General features: G+C 41.3%; 1 protein-coding gene across 5 annotated transcripts in view; it reads right to left on the bottom strand.

Moving 5' to 3' along the window:
* ELMO1 (engulfment and cell motility 1) overlaps positions 1-19,909 on the bottom strand; it is a 727,703-nt gene that overhangs the window by 408,782 nt on the left and 299,012 nt on the right. For all 5 annotated transcript variants that reach the window (XM_086692444.1, XM_086692474.1, XM_086692460.1 and 2 more), the window contains 2 exons: positions 3,256-3,296; positions 2,149-2,221 (listed from right to left, as the gene is read on the bottom strand). In XM_086692444.1, the coding sequence (XP_086548570.1) occupies positions 2,149-2,221; positions 3,256-3,296 (114 nt within the window). The remainder of the gene's footprint in view (positions 1-2,148; positions 2,222-3,255; positions 3,297-19,909) is intronic.

Here is a 19,909-nt window from a genome sequence, read left to right as displayed (position 1 = left end):
GTTGGGATCTGAAAATGTCCATTTCTAAAAGGTTCTCCTTGCAATGAGTATGTTCTACAGTCTGAGAATCTCATCCTAGTCATCTACAACACACTGACGTCTCCTGCCAATGATGACAGGTTACAGCACAGCCACCAGGGGACACAAGTCAATACAGATTAACCAAATGCAGGGATATTGTGATTCCGTGACTTTGGGCTGTTACCACAACCCAAGGTAAAAAAAAACCAGCACAATACACATGTCCTGTATATGTGTGTGTACGACACAAGGATTTACAAACAACACAGGTGAAGTGCTGTGATCTATTCTACTCTCATTTTTTATGCTGTTGCAACCAACAAAACTGATAGCACTGCCCACTAATTGGTGATATTTGAAAAATCCATTATAACTTCTATCGCCCTATAATTATATCACTCAATACTTTTTACACTTTTTCGTATTATGCTCCAAATAGTAGGAAACCATCCAATCTTTTCTGATAATACCCTAAAAGTTGTAATATTTTAGTTATCTTTAAAAGGTGAACCGAGTTGAAATGAGACCGTATTCTGCTTAAAGATATCCACAGCAGTATGTTTAACTGCTAACATTTAACTTACTTATTTATACCCTCTTTACCTCACGAAAAAGAGCATGCATATTATATAAATCAGTAAAGAATCAATGAAAAATAGTAAGAAAATGAAGCTAAGGGAAAATAAAGACAGGAAACTAAGTGTTTGTAGAACACATCAAAGGAACAAGTAAAATTAAATATAACACAGGCCAGGAAATCTAGTCCACTTGTTGACTCTCAGCTTTCTGTCAATTAGTAGGAAGAGAAAAACATGATCAGTTATGAAAATTCCAGTGTCCATCTGGGAAGAACAAAGCAATTTCTGAGAAGCATTCCCAAGTCTGTGGCTATACTCCTACTGGGCTGTACTGAATTGCCATCTGCCCCCAACCCCCATACACACACACTCCTCTGGGGACAGCAAGCCCTCACGGTAACTGCAGGACCCTCGTTACAGCCTCCACCTTGCACAACCACTTGATTCACAGGTAAACTGATGGTCGCTCCAGGGACTGCTGATTGGGAGGAACAAAGTCTGGAGCCTGAGGTCACCCAATAACCCCCTCCTCTAAGAGCACTTTGTATTCACTTCTGTCCCAGAACTGACTACCTTGTTGTCATGAAAACTGTTCAGGGGGCTTGAGCCTTTCCTCCCCACCAAGTCCACAAGGTTATAAAGTTCCATGAGGACAATATTGACTCTATGTATTTCAGTGAATTCTTCATAAAACTAAACTAACTAAACACTAAGCTCTTCTAGAAATTCCCAAAAGGCAAAGTGATTGAAGCACAAAAACCTAAACTTGTTTTTTGATTGTATCATTTACTGCTCGTGAGATATTGGCCAAGCCATTGGACTTTCATGGTTCAGTTTCTTATCTGTGAACCAAAGCCAATACTGTTTACAACACAGGTTAGTCTTGAGGAAGAAACGCACAAACGGATGTAAATGTGCCTAGCCCAGTTCCTTGGCACACAGTAGGTGTTGAATAAATATTAGTTTTCCCTTCTCCTGTCAGGGATCTCTCGGAGACATTGCTTTTACTTGCTGCCACAACCACGTTAGTCCTCACCACTCCCTCCTTCTCCTCCAAACTTCTTAAAGAGTAAAAAAAAAAAAAAAAAATCCCCCACGAAGAATGCAAGGTTCCCTGAGCCACAGAATACTCAGTGTCTACACAATGCTGCCTTTGAAAAGGTTTCTTATCATCGTTTCCACTACTTTAAACAGGACTTAAGAGATTGTTCTTAAAAAAAAAAAGCAGTCTGAGAAAGGAGTCATTAAACATCAAATAAATGCTGTAACCAAGGAATAAGAATGACTAGTATATGCACAGTTAGAAGGCAAATGTAGTTGCTAAAACGTGATGCAGAAACATATCTGGTCTTCACTCCTGAAGACGCTAACTATTGCCTTGTTCATACTAAAGTAGCAGTCTTTGCTCTGCACACTCTATTTTTACAGATGATAGAGGTTTAAAATTTAGATCAGCAGGTCTAGTCTAGTCCTGAACACAGGAAATATCAGTCATATTTTAATTTTTTTAAATAGAAGTGTCCCAGATTAAATAATGTGGTTGACCTACCTTTTCTGTGATATAGAAGTTGGAACTATCGGCGTGCTGCAGTGCAAAGTACTCATGGTTGGCAAGGGACCACCTTAAAAATATAAGCATAAACTGATCAGAAAAACAAAAAAAACTGGGTCATTGTCACTTTTACAGTGTGACAGAATTAGAAGGATGAAGCACCCTACACTTGGAATTTGGCCAGTACCCAACACACCCCCCAGTGAGCTTCCTAACACTGGAATGACATTAGCCCACCTTGCATCGCCCTGACCAATCATTTCCTCTGTGGATCATTGTGGTCCTATTGCACACCTAGTGGATGGAATGTGGCTCACCTTGAAGCATTTCATTTTCATGGCTTTGAGGCAGGGGTGTTTAAATACAATGTTATATTCCTCCCCCATTTTGAAGGAATGGAGCAGAAAGAAGAACACAGAAGAAATGAATGCAATTTAAATTTTTGATAATTGTTATATTCCAATGGTCTCTGTTCTGCAATCCCTAATCACTATGCTTGCTGCATATGGAAACATTCCAATCAAGTATCCCAGGTCTTAAATAAACTCCAAGTAACACTGTCTTCATAATTCTGCTTTGGAGCAGAAAAACCTCATGCAATTCTATACATGCTTTCCCTTTGGATTGTTAAGGCCAGCCAAAGAGAGGTAGGAAAGCTGTAACACTGTCAAGTTCCATGGGGCAGCAAAACCACACACTGACTTGTCCTTTAAATTCTTTCGTCTTCTATGGGAGCCTGAATGGTCCTCTCAATTTTTACCAGATGAGGTGTGTATTTAACCTCAGGAACTTCAGACTGCTCCCTGCTGAGTAGGATGAATGAACCACAACTTTTCAAAATAAATAAAACCGGCCCCAATGTGCACACACCAGCCATTTCACACTTTCTGCTCTTTGAGGAACAACAGAAAATTTTTGGTGTAAGAGGGCATGTAAATCGTACAGAGTGATTCTTGATGTCTTTGCGGAGGTCAGGTAGTGACTTATAAATAATGTTATAACTAAAAATAATAATAATAGAGCAATAATACTTGCACAGGAATATTTTATTAGATTCCAGTTTGTGGACTGAAGCAACTCACACGTATCCTAAGTAACACTTACCCATCACAGACTTCCTTTATTATTGCAGACAGTGGTTTTTTCTGCAAAATAGCAAAAAAAAGGAAATGCTGTTAGTTTCATTTCATGATTTTAAATTAAAAAAAGAAGAAGAAAAGGAGCCTAATAAAAAGATATCTAAGTAAGGAGAACTTCCATTTGCTATTCTTGGTTGTTGTCAGTGAGTCTGGTGTTTTTCTCAAGGTGTAATCTACCAGCCGTCACCGCCCGATATATTAATGATTTACTATCCTTGTGGTCCCTTTTTCTATTCTTAACATTATCAGTTAAACAAAACATGCATCATATTTAACGTAGCTGCGCTAAAATCAAGATGAACACAGAGCTCTGTTCAACGACCTCACAGGCAATGAGAGCCCCAAGGTCAAACGATAACCAGAATTCCTCAGGATCAGTACACGAAGCAGGCAACCAGCAGTGTGGTGTTACGCAAACAAGCTTGGATTCAGGACATTTTTATGAGAACGTGTGGTAAATGGAATAGGAGGCATTGCGAAATTGTTCCTACAAAGTGCATAGAATTCTTCTCCTAACCGTGGCCCTGACAAATGCCAATCATGCAGCAGCTTGAGCTGGACACACTTGAGTAATGAGACCATGACACCATGTGCCATGGTGTCAACTGGCCGGCTGACTACAGCTGTGCTCTAGGCCTAACAGCCACAGCTGTGTTCCGCTCCGCCTGCCCCCAGAGAGAAGGAATGCAGCAAAGAGAGAGACACACACAGCTCACCCAGTGATGTTGAAACCTCTCTACTTTGGATGAAAACAGACCCCCCATCTATCTCTGTCTGGGGTGGGCAGTAGCATGTCAACCAAAAGAACAAATCACAGGCAAGAAATAAAGGGGGCAGAAAAATCAAAGAAATACAACACATGGTCTTGGATTTTTCAGATACAAACATATAAAAAGCTGTCTACATATAAACATGTTCTGCTTCTGTCCCTCTGAAGGGCAATGTGTTATGGGGAAATGAATACTGAATCAAGCAGAACCAATTCAAATCCTAGCTCCTTAACTGGTCTGCAGTATAACCTATATAATTCCCTTAATTTGCTGAACCTCAACTAATTTATCTGTAGAACGGGCATAGGACCTACCCATTCCTCAGGGCTGCTATAAGAAATAAATGAGAATTAATACAAAGAGCAGAAAAATCAAAAAAGGGTTAAGGGTTAGGATTTTGGCTTATTACTCTCTCATGTCACAGAATAGCCCTGAGACATGATGTTACCATGTCTGCTCTGACAAATTAGTGAATTCTGACCACTGTTCACAGTCCCTTCTAAGGGCCTCCAGCCCTAGCTAAAAGTTGACTCCAGCTCAGTCCACAGTGTTCCTCCAATGAACTCCTGCCCACCAGAGATCTAGTCTCTATGACTGAGTCCACCACCATGTGTTCAAAAGAATGTCTGACTAAACTAAAAATCCAGTGGGAAGAAGGGGAACCTAGAAATCATTGAGGAGTGGAAAGCTGCTGGGTTATCCCAACATCCTGAGTTGGTCTCCTTTCTAATAAGATGAGAAATGGAGATTGGGTTCTCCAAAGAAGTTACATGTTATACAAGCCAATGGCTTCACAAGAACTTATCCACTGTTTATGGCTTTAGCTTTGAGTGGAGGGGCAATGATGTTCTCACATCCAAAGGACAAAGGAATTTTAGGAGTAAAACTATGCCCATTAGATGAGGATTTTGCACTTCCAACTGCCAGAGCCTTCTCCAGGCTATCTGTATTTTATGAAGACTTATCACTCCTACCCTCCTAATCTTACTTTTTACACCCTCAAAACTGAAATCTAAATAACAAGACTGGATGTTAGCCTTGAATTACATTGAAACAACAGATCAGACCAAGAAAGCATTGCTACTGAGGTAGGAGAAGGCATCTAACACAATAGCTCCCAGAATTAGATTTCCTAGTTGAGGTGTCATAAAGGAATTTCTTAGATTTTCCTTCAGGTCTGACTCATAGATTCAGAACCAAATTTGAACAGACAGAAGTCTATGGGGTACTATTATATCTAGAATATTCTCAGGCTGGATAGATGAAAGGAGTAAAAACCATGGAAGAACTTAGAGATTTAACAAAGATTATACAAAGGCTCTAAACCACTGATGAAAAGGAATCACAGTTAACTGAACATAACACACCCAAAAGGCAGCCTTAACCCCTCAGAATAAATGCTATGGCCCACGCCCCACACCTGTCTCCTCTATTCTTCTTGCTGTTCCAGTGAAATATTAGCTCCCACCACCCAAAGGTAGTGCCAGTGAACTTTCACAGTCCTCCTCTCCCTTAATTCATCTACCTTATTTGACACTATTACTACTGCCTTCTTTTGGAAACCCTCTTTCCAGAGCTTTCATGGTATTTCCTTCAGTCTCCTACAGTGTTAACCAATACACCATCAGTAAAAGCCAAGATATCCTTCAATTGTTTCTCTTTTGCCTCTAACTTCCTAACGTCACATTTCTGTTCTGGTCTCTTCCGCTTTTGCTTAATCGGTCAGTTCCTCATTCACTTCAACTGCCCAGAGTGTAAAGTTCTGGCTCCAAATACTCTCTTGCACATCTCTGACAGCTTGCTAGATACAACATTTAACTCTCCTTCAGGAATCTTATTAAATACACAAACAAAAACCATCACTCTCACCCATCAACCTGCCCCAACAACAGCAGGACCTCAAAGGTCCCGCACCCCCACCACGACGGCTCCCTCTGGTTGCACCGCTTCTGCTCAGAAGCACCTACAGCCTTCGTTTCTTCACTCTCCGGCTCAACGGAGTTAAAGGCACGTCATGACTTCTCACCTCCTAACTACTCTCCTAACATACAGACACTCCCCATCCCAACTCCTGCTATCAGACAAATATTCCCCCCAATGCCATTGCCTCTCATTCTTTGTCCCTAGTCCCAACCACTCCGGAGTGCAACCCCTTCATTACTGATGACTCACCACAAATCCTCAGTCAGATGCTCCACTGGCACATCAAACTCTGATTCCTATCTGCCATTAGTTCCCACACTGCCTACATGGGGCAGTTTTTCACATACATTTGTAGAGAATTCATCCTTGCCTTCCCCTTTTCTTTATTTTGTGATATATGCATTTCCACTGAGTCTCGTCATTGTTGCCTCCACAAACTGTCTCCCCTTTATCCGTTCCAGACCTTACTACTACCTCTGTAGAGCTCTCAGGACACTGTCACCAGATCCTTGCAAATAAGTCTCCACATCCCCAGCTTCTTTCTCTCCAATCCCTACATTAGCCATAATTGGGTAAAATCTGACTTTCCCTAAAAACTTTGCTCAGGTCACTCTTTTTTGCCCCAATATCCTCTGTAGATCCCCAGTGACCATCACCAATATGGTATAAATCCCTTAGCTTGTCATCCAAGGCCTTCCACAATCTGTGCTCACGCAGTCAAACTTTCTACTAATGCTGTACATGTTATTCATGCTTCTGGATTAGTCCATGATTCACCAAAAAAAAAAAAAAAAAAAAAAAAAAAAAAAAAAAAAAAAGGAAAGAGAAGAAAAGAAAAGAATCCCACTTCCATACTTACACTTTGTACCATTTGTTGAATGTCCCTCTCCTTTCTGTTCCAGTTCTAACAATGAACTCTTACTACCAGTAATATCCATTTCAAAGCAGAATATCCACCTTTAAGCAGATGTCTCTGATCTCCCCAACCACACAGACAGAAGTCACTCCCTCTCTGTACTTAGCACATTAAATAAGTCACTCCCCAAAACTTTGTATCTCTGTCTTATCTTCTTGTCCCTTGAGAACAAGCCCTCTTAATTCATGTGGGTTAATCTTCTCCAGCCCTCAGTACTAGTTACCATAGTATATAGGTGCTAGTAGAATCTAAAAGGAGACTCAATGCATTTCTGTTGAATGGAAAACCCACACATTCACTTTCTGTCAACAAACAAACAAACAAACAAACAAAAAGCCTTGAATAAAGGAAACTATTTGAAGAATAGCCTGGATTAACTAGCACACCCCCCCCCCCTTCCTACCATGTAAACTACACTGGGTGGCTCTAAGCAGCTGTTAGCTAGAAGTCGTTAGACACGTGAATGCTGTCACTACTCCCTGCACAGATGCCTCTCGAAGGAGTTATGTGATTCATGGCTTGGAAAAGCATTGAGCGAGCTAGCTGATGACGAGTGTAATTCAACAGGTGATAAAACAGATACCCATCAAATGACCATCACCATCCGTTAGCAAGGTCACACAGGTGAGCAGCACTATCATAAACTGGGACTGAACAAGATACCCAGAAAGAAAACACTAGTCTGGTGCCACTGCTTTTTTCATTTCCTATACAAAGCCCTTAGTCTGACGTGAGTTTCCTTGTGCCACTTACATTCCAAGCCAAAGGCCCCAGCTCTGCCTATGTTTTGGTTAACATTTGCTCAAGCGGCATACGATGCTTCTGCCTATCTCCCCAGTCTTCTAAGTCTTGGGAGTATGGTGACACTTTGATTGCTTTCTGTAGACCTGAGGAACAATTTGTCTTTCACTTCATTGAGAGAAAAGGCTCAGGAGAAAAAGAAAATTAGGTCTAAAAGGCAAAAACTGGTTCTTCTTCCTGATTCCATAAAGCCTAAAGGAGCTAAAAATAAAATTCTATACTCTATTTGAATCTATCAGGATTTAGAATATTGAGGCAAAATTATTTTAACTACCTAAGTATGTTTTCGTAACTTAAAAAAAAATCGTAACTGCGGCGCCTGGTTGGCTCGGTCAATAGAGCGTGGAAGTCTTAACCTCAGGGTCATGAGTTCAAACTTACAGGTTGTGGAGCCTACTTAAAGTTTTTTAAAAAGTAACCAAATTCCTTAAGCTTTTTGTTTTAAAGGTCAAAACTATCTTCTTGGCCTCAGCAGTGAGCTGAGATGGGAAGAGCAGGAATGTTTTTAAGGATAACCAGGAGGGTTAGACAGTTACCAGATTGCACCTTGCAGGTGGTTAGGGGTGGCGCCAGACCACCACACTCTTTTCCTCATTCCCCTTAGCAACAGTGAGGTCATCTTGCAGCATAGAAAAGTATTTCTTCATTTTCTATTTTTCTGGGGAAATTTTAATGCTGGCAGAAATATTTTTATTTGTCAAAGTATGCATTTCCATATGAATCTGATTGGCAAAGTACCATGTGCCAACAGTCATATTCAAGGAGTAGCTTTTTTTGTTTTTGTTTTGTTTTGTTTTGTTTTTTTAAGATTTATTCCTCCCTTTTGACTTTAACTCTTATTCTCCAAAAGAATTCCCTTATCTAATGGAATTTATCAAAGACAGCGAGTCAGGAGAGCAAATTTCCTATACAAAAAGATTTGTGTATCTACTTTTCATAAGATCAGCTACATTTTTGCGAATGGCCAATTTCTCTAGCAATTCATTTTTAATCTTGTGTCTCTGGCAACACTCTCTTCTCTCTATTCGTTAAAGTGGGTGTTGGTCTTTGCTTTCCTTTTTATTATCTCTCCCTTGTCTTTAATGAAATGCCAGTATCATAAATTCCTGAATCCATGCCTCCCACTCTGACCCTCTTCTAAGGTCTGGTCCAGCAATACCAATAACCCCTCGGGCAGATCCATGTGGATGTCCTGCCACCCCTTCATGAAAGCTTAACACTTCATCTTCTTCCTTACTAAACCAGATCTTCCTCTTGGCTCCCTTTTATCTCTTAAAAAAAAAACTATGCTCTCACACAAACCACATGGTTCTTTTAAGGCATCAGAGAATCCCAAGAAGAAACATCCTTAGGAATCTCTGCTTGTTTGTTTAGGGGCAGGCAGCATCCAGCCTGCCTTGAGGCTCCTTCCCCTGGAAAGAGCCCCACAGTTCTGCCACATCCATGTCCCTGTCCCTGACATGCCTCCTATGAGCACAGTTCCTGTTTAACCATCTGTTCCTGTCCGTTGGCAGAGGCATCTGTCCTGAAGACTCATCCAGCCAAAGGCTCACCTCAGGGCTCTTAAATCTGTCCGTGCACACACTGCTCCCTTGACACTGACCCATGGAGGCTGATAGCACCCCCAGCGTTGTGACCACATGCTGTGAGCACCTACGGATTATGGGCTGGAGTTCTAGCCTCCGACAGTCACTTGTCAGGCACACACTTGTCCCAAAACGGACATCGCCCAGAAAACAGCCTGGTTTCACTGAAACCTTACTCATTTCAAATGTTTTTAATGACACAGGGGGGAAAGTGCTTATGTGGTGACATTAAGTTAACAGACACCAGGAAAGCATTGGGAATGCTGAATTTTTATCCACTCCCTGCCTTTCTAGATCTTCCCTCAACTATGAGCTCTCATCTTTAGAAAATGACCTCCTGGGCTTAAACTCCAACTTCTGCAACTCCGGGTTTTGTAATCCTTAGGTTTATGACTTCTCTCAGTGATTCCGTTTTCTCTACTGAAAATAAACACAGTACCTCACACACTGTAGTATCATGAAGATGAACTGAGATGGCACAGGTAAAACCTTTGAGATAGCACCCAGGACAGAGTAAGACACTGCATAATGTTATTTATGAAGAGCTTCTTTCAAAATTCTTGTATCCTGTGTTGCCACTTTACAGCTACTTTTTTTAAAAGTTGATGAAATAGGGGCGCCTGGGTGGCGCAGTCGGTTAAGCGTCCGACTTCAGCCAGGTCACGATCTCGCGGTCCGTGAGTTCGAGCCCCGCGTCAGGCTCTGGGCTGATGGCTCAGAGCCTGGAGCCTGTTTCCGATTCTGTGTCTCCCTCTCTCTCTGCCCCTCCCCCATTCATGCTCTGTCTCTCTCTGTCCCAAAAATAAATAAACGTTGAAAAAAAAATTTTTTTAAAAAAAGGTTGATGAAATAAATATATGAATGAATATCCAATTCCTCTTTCTTCTTTGAGTGACTCCAGCCCCGTTGTTGCCTTTGGCTCTCATCTCTTCCTATTCTTCATTCTTCAACTCATTTTCATTTTGTCTGCCAACTCAGTTACACTTGCTATGGAGGCAGAGACCACCTCTGAGACACCTCTGTCACTTCCCAGGCGAGTGGCTGCTGGGCCCCCGCAAGGCAGGCAATTAGCAAATATTGTTTCATTAAGACCACGTCTTCTTTTTCCAGACTTTTAGCTTCTTTCCCTTTCTTCTGGTCTCTTTCCGACAGCCGCTAAAGCTCACGCAGGAGCTAAAGAAGGAACATAGCAAGAGGAAAGCAGAAGCAATCTCCGATCCCCACCATGCGTCTGCCCTTCCATACGGCCAGCGTCTTACAGTCCTTTAATTGCAAAACTATTTTCCACAAAGACTTAAAGTTTTTGGTTTCAGTGTGTTAAAAAGCTTTTCTCCAATGCTTTAAAAGAATGTGACAGATGCTTTATTCTGACACTTTGAGGCGATACAGCACAGCACTTGGGATTTTACTTTGCTTTTATAGATGGAAATTCATTGAACATATTCTGCACAGCAGTTATGAGTAATGTTGGCCCAGAAAGAAAAGAAACCCAGCTTCCACATGTCAGGACACCTCTGAGAAGGGATACGCATGTTAACTACGACTTAGCCTACAATAGGATTTGGAGAAACTTTAATGTACAGTAACCCGCCTAGTTCCCGGAGGTGCTTCCTGACATTGTGTCAATGACACAAGTCATCTTAGAACAGCTTTATCCTCCCACCCCCGCCCCAAGGAGCCCTATGATGAGTCTCCATGCTTCAGAGCCATTTACCTCCATACTTTTGTATGGAGGAATGTGATGCGCTCTGAAAGGTGTGTGAGTGCCTACTGTCTTCCTATGGGCAGCCTGAATAATCTGAACGAGAATGACAAAACCACACTTTCCTGGGCAAAGTTAGCTGGTTCTTGGAAAGCAAGTATTTTGATAACAGTTCCAATGTGAATCACTGGCACAAGATTCCATTGTTGGAAGTGACAAAGGGCTTTACAACTACATCTCCAAAGTAGTACAACCATGCGGATCACATTAATTTTAAAAACTGAAAGATGATAGGCTATGCCACCTTTTTCTTGACAAATGATTTGTTTCAGAAATGGTTTCTTTATAATGACTTGTTTCAAGCTTCATGAAACTAATTAAATATCACATTTTAGCAAGATAAAGTAGAATCTTTGTGTAAAAAAAATCATTGGACTGTGTAAATGAGCAAAGACATAAATAATTAGCACTTTTGTGTGTTAGTGGGTTACACACAAGTGAAAAAAACCCTTTCTCTTTGAGGTATTCTGATATTCCTCCTCAGTAGAAACTGTATTTGCCTTCAATTGGAAGGGAAACTGAAATTTTAGAAAGTGACAAAAGTATGAAAATGAACAATGCAAAAACAAAGCACGACTGATACCAATTATCTTTTTGGATTCTCCTTCCCAGTCCCTATTTTATATTATCCTAATACCAATGTTGCTAGGGACATAAGAAACCTATTTTTCCCCCAAATTTCAGTATCTCAGGCAGCAATAACAACCAATCTCTTATTTCCTATCTCCCTCTCAACTTTCCCTAATATCAGTGCTTTCCAAGAAGTATGCCCAGATGACTCCCCACTGGCTGGCACACCACTATACTCCACACGCTTGCAACCAAGTGTTCTCTGTGGAAAGGAGGGATTTGTACTCCAAACCAGCTGAGGTCATAAGGTCGGCCTACTCTCCCTCCTGTGAAATAGTCCACTTGTTTGTGTCAAATTCATATGTGGAAGGTTAATAAGTATTTATGTGCATGATTTAAAATTTAAAGGACAGGCAGGCTCAGTAGGATAAACAGAAATGACTGTGGACCCACATAAGTAGGGTATTATCAGTCTAGGTGAGCAGATACAAGAAAGCCAGAACCTTACTTTGTTCAGGTTCAATTTAAAAACAGGATTATGAAGGTTTATCAACTGCAAAGAAACCAAGATTCGATATAAGACAGCAGTCAAAAGCACACTGAGAGGAACTGGTGGCAAAGGGAGTTTTTAAGAAGCGAGTTTATTTTTTCAATTTCTCCCCCTCCTTTATTTCTTGACTCTCTTCGTTATGTGGTGGGTTTACTTGTTTGTGAGTGGATACACCAATGCCAATTCATCCTTCTTTCTTGAATGGTAATGGATGTGCTGGGACATCTGCCAGCCAACAGCGGAAGGACATGGACTTTCAAGTCTCAAATAGATGTCCCATGAATGGGGCAATGGTAATCTAAGGCTGAACCATAGCCTTGAAGAATAACAAGACAGGCTCTTCTTGAAGGGTTTGGAATATGCAAACAATGGCCACAACCTCATGCACTTTCTAAAACTCCCTTAACTTTGAGACATCATCAACCTAGACTTTTATTTTCTATCATCACTTGGCCAGCCTTTCTGACACTTATGGTAATAGTAATAGCTACAATTTATTGAATGACTATCCTATATCCCCTATAAGATGATACTACTAAGTCTATTTTACAAATGATGAAACTGTCATAGGATCTTGAGATGTTAAGTAACTTGCTCAAAGCCTTAAAACAGCTAGAACAAAGCCAGAATTTGAACCTGGACCTATGTCATTTCAGAATCCACGTTCTTTAACTCCATCCCAAATCTGAAACCCTGGCAACCATGAACAACAAGACCAAGTGCCCAAAACTAACACCCAAGGGGAAGGGTGCTGGACTTCTGGGCATCTTGGTTCCTGGCACATAGTGAGGTCATGATAAACATTATTTAATGCATGATGTTTCAGCACTTCCATGAGAATAGTAGATGACACTGCCTTGTGATGAAACCCTAAGTGAACACTGAGACTTCCGACATCCAGTGGAAGAATTCTCTGTGCTCTGGTCCCCTTCTCACCTTATGCTCAAATCCAACATCCAGCCCTCACTTCTGTGTAGTTCCCTTCTGTTTCGGGCCATTGTAACTTGAGTGTGTATCCTTCCATAACCTCAGACTCAAAACCTACCCCAAAACTCTTTCCTAATTTGCAGCTTTTACTCATCTTCTTCTAGTTTGCCAGAAAATAAGCTTGGAATCAACATTATAGCTTCCTTGCCCTTCATATTATTGGCTCTTCGGCCCCACCAAGTCAATCTCACAGGTGACTCATTAAACCTTCTTCTTTATTCTGCTTCTGGGTACAGAGGAGCAATTAAAAACAGATGATATCTGGGTTGCTTAGGGTACTTTTGGTTATAAGCCTAGCAAATGCAAAGCCATGGCTCATGTGGCATATGAACAGTGTCATATGCATGAATGAGAGAGGGGTTAAACAGGCAACTCAGAGGCAAAAGATGTCTAAGTCCTATAAACAACTCTTGATGATTAGGACCCATCCTGAGTTTTTAAACAGGAAAGTGACATAGTCAAGTGCATTTCCTAATGACAGGTGATTGCACTGGAGGTTTAGAGACCAGTTAAGTGGACAAATTGGCCAGTGCATTGAAACCCAAAGAAAATCTGAAAGGAGGTACAGTCATACAGATACCTGCTTTATTCTCCTGTACCCATTTGTGTAAGGTTTCCATGAAGACTGTGAGTCCACCTAAATATCCCTCCACTATCTTGATAGCTGCTACCACCATTCGCTATTCACACAAGAAATCTAGGAATCATCTTTAACATTTCCCTCCTCTTCACCTGACACCCCCTACATATAATCAATCATCAATTTCGTGTCAATTTAATCCTACTAGACATCTTGATGAGACATATGCTTCACTTCTCTCTATCTCCCATCACTATCCTAAGCCACGGCATATCACTCCTTGCCTGGACTATTGCAAGGGCTGTCTAAATAATCTCTCTCATTTCATTTTACCTCTTGCAAAACATACAAATGCTTTGGAAGAGAAAGACAGCAAACCTATTTCTCCCCTCTACCGAGAATTCCGTTTAACTGAGCAAGAATGACCTCTAGCATTCTGCTTTTCCTTCTGAAAATGAATAGCAGATTTTAGGCTGCTTTCAGTAGGGACATCTTCTAAAAGTACAAATCATACCATGCCAATCCCCTGCTTATAAACCTCTCCTTTTCTTGTGGCTCTTGGATAAAGTACTAAGTCCATTTAGCTCTGAATAGCAGAGCCTCTACTGATCCAATCAGCCAAATCCAGAGCCTCTGTTCTCTCCCACTGCAGAATTTCTCTTCAGTTCCAGAGAAGTAAGATATTAGCTAGGATTTCCTCAAATATTGCCTCTCCACCATTCATTTTGTCCTTTTTTTATGTTTATTTATTTATTTTTGAGAGAAAGAGAGAGAGGAGCAGAGAGAGACAGAGACAGAGACAGAAAATCTGAAGCAGGATCCACGCTATCAGTCCAGAGCCCAACATGGGACTCAAACTCACAAACCATGAGATCATGACCTGAGCCAAAGTCAGATGCTTAACTGACTGAGCCACCCAGGTGCTCTGCATTCTTTATTAGTAGGACTGCCAGCTAGACATAGGTTACAACTTCCTAATGCATCCTTTTAACACAAATTCACAATCATATTTTTCATTCATCTTTTGAGCTATGTTCTGAATGAATTCCTCATTCTCATTCTCCAAGTTATCAATTTTCTCTTTAGCCAAATCTACTCTAGGGTTATTCTGTCTGTGCATTCTATTGTTTTTACTTATCTTTTGTAGTTTTCCTTCTTTTTTTATATTTCACTTACCATATGTATTCTTTCCATTTCTAAGATTTCTAACTGATTCTTTCTGATACCCATATATTCCTCAATTTCTATCTACCTCCTTTGTGTTCATAATCTGCTCATGGAGATATCGTCCTCTTGCTTTTAAAGTTCTCCCTTTGGGAGATATCTGACACACTTATTTTTAAGTCCTCCCTTGTTGCTCTCTCTGTTCCTCCACATTGCCCAGGGAAAACAGGGCCAGCCAGAGCAGCAGCAGCATCAGATGTGATAAAAAGGGACCAGATGCAGGCAAGTTTACTGAGGTAACTGATTGGACAGAAAAGCCAATGGAGAGGGAAGAGCCTGGGAGGACATACAGTTTCAGCTTCAGCAAACTACGTGTATGTTCTCACCTATCACCTGGAAAAGGAAAACATGAAGTTTCTGGAGCAAAGCAACACAGGTCTTGGAGTAGAAGGCATGATAGGCATGATAGGACAGTTTTGAATATATTGAGTTTGCAGGACAAGGGACATAGATGGCCAAGGCAAATAGGCTAATACGTGGTTGTTTATATGGGTCAGGAGGTCAAGAAAGAAGTGAGCCAGAAATAACCAGCATCCTATCGTGATGATGCTGACAAACCCAAACAGATCACCACAAACTTGTCCCAGAGTAATGGTCCATCTACAATCATTTTGAAAATGGATATATCTTATCTCAAAGCCATTTGGTTGTCTTTTGATCATGGATGGCTTTGATGGAAGGACAAAAATAAATCTTCCCAAGGGTAATTAATAAAATGTAATAATATATTTAGAATGCATGGTGGGAACAAGGAAAGGCACGTTCCTCTCACCAGGGCCACCCCCTTGCAGAAAGATTTCTCTGCTGAAATCTACCTAGAAAGCAAACTAAAATCTGCAATTCATTTTCAGAAGGAAAAGCAGAATGGTAGCATTCATTCTTGTTCAATTAAACTGAGCTCATGGTTGAGGAGAGAAATAGGTTTGCTGTCTTTCCCTTCCAAAGCATGGCAAACGCTATTTTATGGGGTTATATAGACTCTGTCACACAACAAGAGGGAGCTAAACCAGAAAAGGAAATGGCCCGGTCACTTTATTTTAAAGGAAGTTTAACAGCTACAATACCAAGTCCAGCAGTTGCAAAATCAGATGAGGAATGACTATTCCTGTCACAGTGTCATTCTACCTTTATTATGACATCACACAAAGCAATAGTGCAGCCACACACGGGCTTTGTCACATCTTTGTCATGTGGAACAGAAGGAGCTCCTGCAGGTGCTATGTTTGGACACTGTGTAAAGTAAGGAGAGGTGAAGAATCAGTAGGACCATTTTACTGATGCGGGTACTGAATCACACACTGAAGGTTACTGTGGGAACCAGATGAGTCGCCAACAGAGAGAGTCAGAAATTTAGAGGGCCTCACAACAGTGATTTCCAAATCTGGCCCCAAGAGCATCAGCATCACCAAGGAGCTTGATAAAAACAGGAATCCCTGGGCCTCCGAATGTACCTACAAATAATCCTCTCCGTATGTTCAATATGTTTCGTAAGTGATTCCAGCAAAGAACCAAGCTTGGGAACCACCGATTTAGTCCATTCTCAACAGAGAGAAATTCGTCAATTGCCCAGGGGACATGTGGCAATGTCTAGAGACATTTTTGGTTGCCAAAACTGTCGGGAGGGGATGCTCCTGGCACCTAGTGGGTAAAGGCCAGGATACAGCTTAAATCCTGCAACGCACAGGACAGCACTCGTAACTAAGAATCATCCAGTCCAGGGGGACCTATGTGGCTCAGTAGGTTAATCGTCCAACTTCAGCTCAGGTCATGATCTCATGGTTCATGAGTTCGAGCCCCACATCAGGCTCTGTGCTGACAGCTCAGAGCCTGGAGCCTGCTTTGGATTCTGTGTCTTCCTCTCTCTCCGCCCCTCCCCGGCTCACACTTTGTCTCTCTTTCAAAAATAAACATTTAAAAATTTAAAAAAAAAAAAAAAGAAAAGAATCATCCAGTCCAAAAGTTCAGTGGCTCTGAGGCTGAGAAATGGTGATACAATCCAACAAGTCAGGAAAGAACAGTCTAGGAAAATTACAGGACTTTTAATTTTTGCACTGCAAAGTTGGAACCTCGCTTTTCAGAAATCCAATCTCATTTTCTCGATTCTACGGGATTTTAAAACTTTGTGTATTGTGGTAACCTACACACAACATAAAATTTCCAGGGGCACCTGGGTGGCTCAGTCGGTTAAGCTATTGACTCTTGATTTTAGCTCAGGTCATGATCTCATAGGTTGGAGAGATCGAGCCCCACATAGGGCTTTGCTCGGGATTCTCTCCTTCTCTCTGCCCCTTCCTGGCTTGCACTCACATGCTTGCTTGCTCTCTCTCAAAATAAATAAACTTAATATGAAACATAAAATTTCCACTTTCAACCATTTTTATAAAGGTTTTTTTTAATGTTTATTTATTTTTGAGAGAGAGAGACAGCAAGCGAGCAGGGGAGGGGCAGAGAGAGGGAGGCATAGAATCCAGAGCAGGCTCCAGGCTCTGAGCTGTCAGCACAGAGCAAAATTCAGGGCTTAAACTCACAAAATGTGAGATCATGACCTGAGCTGAAGTCAGACGCTTAACCGACTAAGCCACCCAGGTGGCCCTTACCATTTTTAAATGTACGGTTCAGTGGTATTAAGTACATTCATATTGTGCATTCTATGTGCTATATGTGATCTTAAAGTTCTGAATTCAAAACTTATTTTGGGTTCAGTTGTCATTTTAGCTCACCAGGCTGTCAATATTTAAATGTCGCAGGAATTATGGGTTTTCAGGCTACAGAACTGACTTTAATGCAACTAAGTAGAAGTTTGTATTATTGGTTCCAGTCTTGCCTGGAACACAAAAAGCTTGTGCCAATCTGAAAACTCATAACTGACTGCTAGTGGTTACCATTATTAAGCAGAGCGTTGAATGATGATCTCACTGAATCCCCACAATGCCAGGAAGGATGTATGAATACTGCCAATTCTTTCTTACAAAGCAGGAGGCTTGCCCCCAGTCACACAGCTCTCAAGTGGCAGCCCAGACTTTCAGGCCCTCTCAGTCTGCCCACTGCCCATGCCTATAAGCACCAAGTCAAACTGCCTTACCAGTGTCCAGCCTCAACAGGATGTCTCATTTCAGGTGGTTCCTTCTGGAGTAACCTAGGCCAGTGGCCACATTGCCCCTCATTTTTATTTTTTTTAATTTTTTTTTTTTCAACGTTTATTTATTTTTGGGACAGAGAGAGACAGAGCATGAATGGGGGAGGGGCAGAGAGAGAGGGAGACACAGAATCGGAAACAGGCTCCAGGCTCTGAGCCATCAGCCCAGAGCCCGACGCGGGGCTCGAACTCACGGACCGCGAGATCGTGACCTGGCTGAAGTCGGACGCTTAACCGACTGCGCCACCCAGGCGCCCCTGCCCCTCATTTTTAAAGAAATACCATCTTTGCTTTCATAACACAGTGTGTCCCTGGAAGTCACGTCATTAGTGGCTGCAGCAAGCAAATTTGGCAATGGTGTATGTGTCTCCTCAAATCAGACTGGTGTTAATGGTTGGAACAATTAGGGAGGAGCATAAGAGATGGAGAATCTGAAAAAGAACTACTTAACAAGTAAGGTAAGTTAAATAAAGGCAAATACTACACGATATAACTTACACATGGAATTTTTTTTTTAAATCAAACTTACAGAAACAGAATAGAAAGATGGCTGCCAGGGACTGGGGAGGTAGAAGAAATAGGCAGAGGCTGGCGAAAGGGTACAAACTATCACCTATAAGATGAATAAAGCTTAGGGGCGCCTGGGTGGCGCAGTCGGTTAAGCGTCCGACTTCAGCCAGGTCACGATCTCGCGGTCCGTGAGTTCGAGCTCAGGCTCTGGGCTGATGGCTCGGAGCCTGGAGCCTGTTTCCGATTCTGTGTCTCCCTCTCTCTCTGCCCCTCCCCCGTTCGTGCTCTGTCTCTCTCTGTCCCAAAAATAAATAAAAAACGTTGAAAAAAAAAAAAAGATGAATAAAGCTTAATGTAAAACATGGTGACTACAGCTGATGACAGTGTATTGTATAATTGAAATGTGCTAAGAAAGTAGAACTTGAACATTCTCACACACACACACAAAGATAAATATGTGAAGTGATGGGTATGTTAATTAACTCTATGGGGGAGAATCCTTTCACATTATATCTGTATATCAAATCACCATGATGTACACTCTAAATATCTCATAATGCATGTCAATCACACCTCAATTAGGCTGAAATAAAATTTTTAAAAAAGAGCTATGAAACACATTTATGGTTTAGTAGAAATGGCCTGGGTTTTAGTATCATGAAGTGTTGGATTCAAATCAGTAGCTTCCTAGCTGTGTGATCTGAGGCAAATTAATGAACTTGTGAACAATTATGAACTAGGACATCTAAAGTCTTTTTTGGGGATGAAATACTCCATTGCAAGGCATTTAACATACTGCCTGGCATATCGTATGTGCTCATCAGATGGCCCATGCTATTATTTCTACTGCTACTGTTATTATTATGTACAGAATGAGCAAAACTCCAATGTCAAGCACAAAAATTTAAATGTGCTTTATGCAATTAATGAGCTTTAAAAAGGTCTTCGGTAAATCAAAGTTATACGTATTAGATTATATCTTAAATATCTACAGAGGGGTGCCCAGGTAATTGAGTCGGTTAAATGTCTGCCTTTGGCTTAGGTCATGATCTCATGGTTCATGGGTTCTCTGAACCCCACCTCGGGCTCTGTGCTGACAGCTCAGAGCCTGAAGGCTGCTTCGGATTCAGTGTCTCCCTCTCTCTCTGCCTGCCTCTCTCTCTCTCTCTCTCTCTCTCTCAAAAAAAAATAAACATTAAAAAGTGTAAAAAAAAAAAAACAAAAAAAAAAACATATCTACAGAAATAGGATAGCTAAGGGGAATATGCAGGCAGTCATTTTGTACACACTTGCCTGAAAACACA

The sequence above is a fragment of the Puma concolor genome, chromosome A2, assembly GCF_028749965.1.
Source record: "Puma concolor isolate L17-30 chromosome A2, mPumCon1.1.hap2, whole genome shotgun sequence".
Classification (NCBI taxonomy): Eukaryota; Metazoa; Chordata; class Mammalia; order Carnivora; family Felidae; genus Puma; species Puma concolor.
The sequence above is the reverse complement of the archived record's forward strand: the minus strand, read 5'-3'. Positions and strand labels throughout refer to the sequence as shown.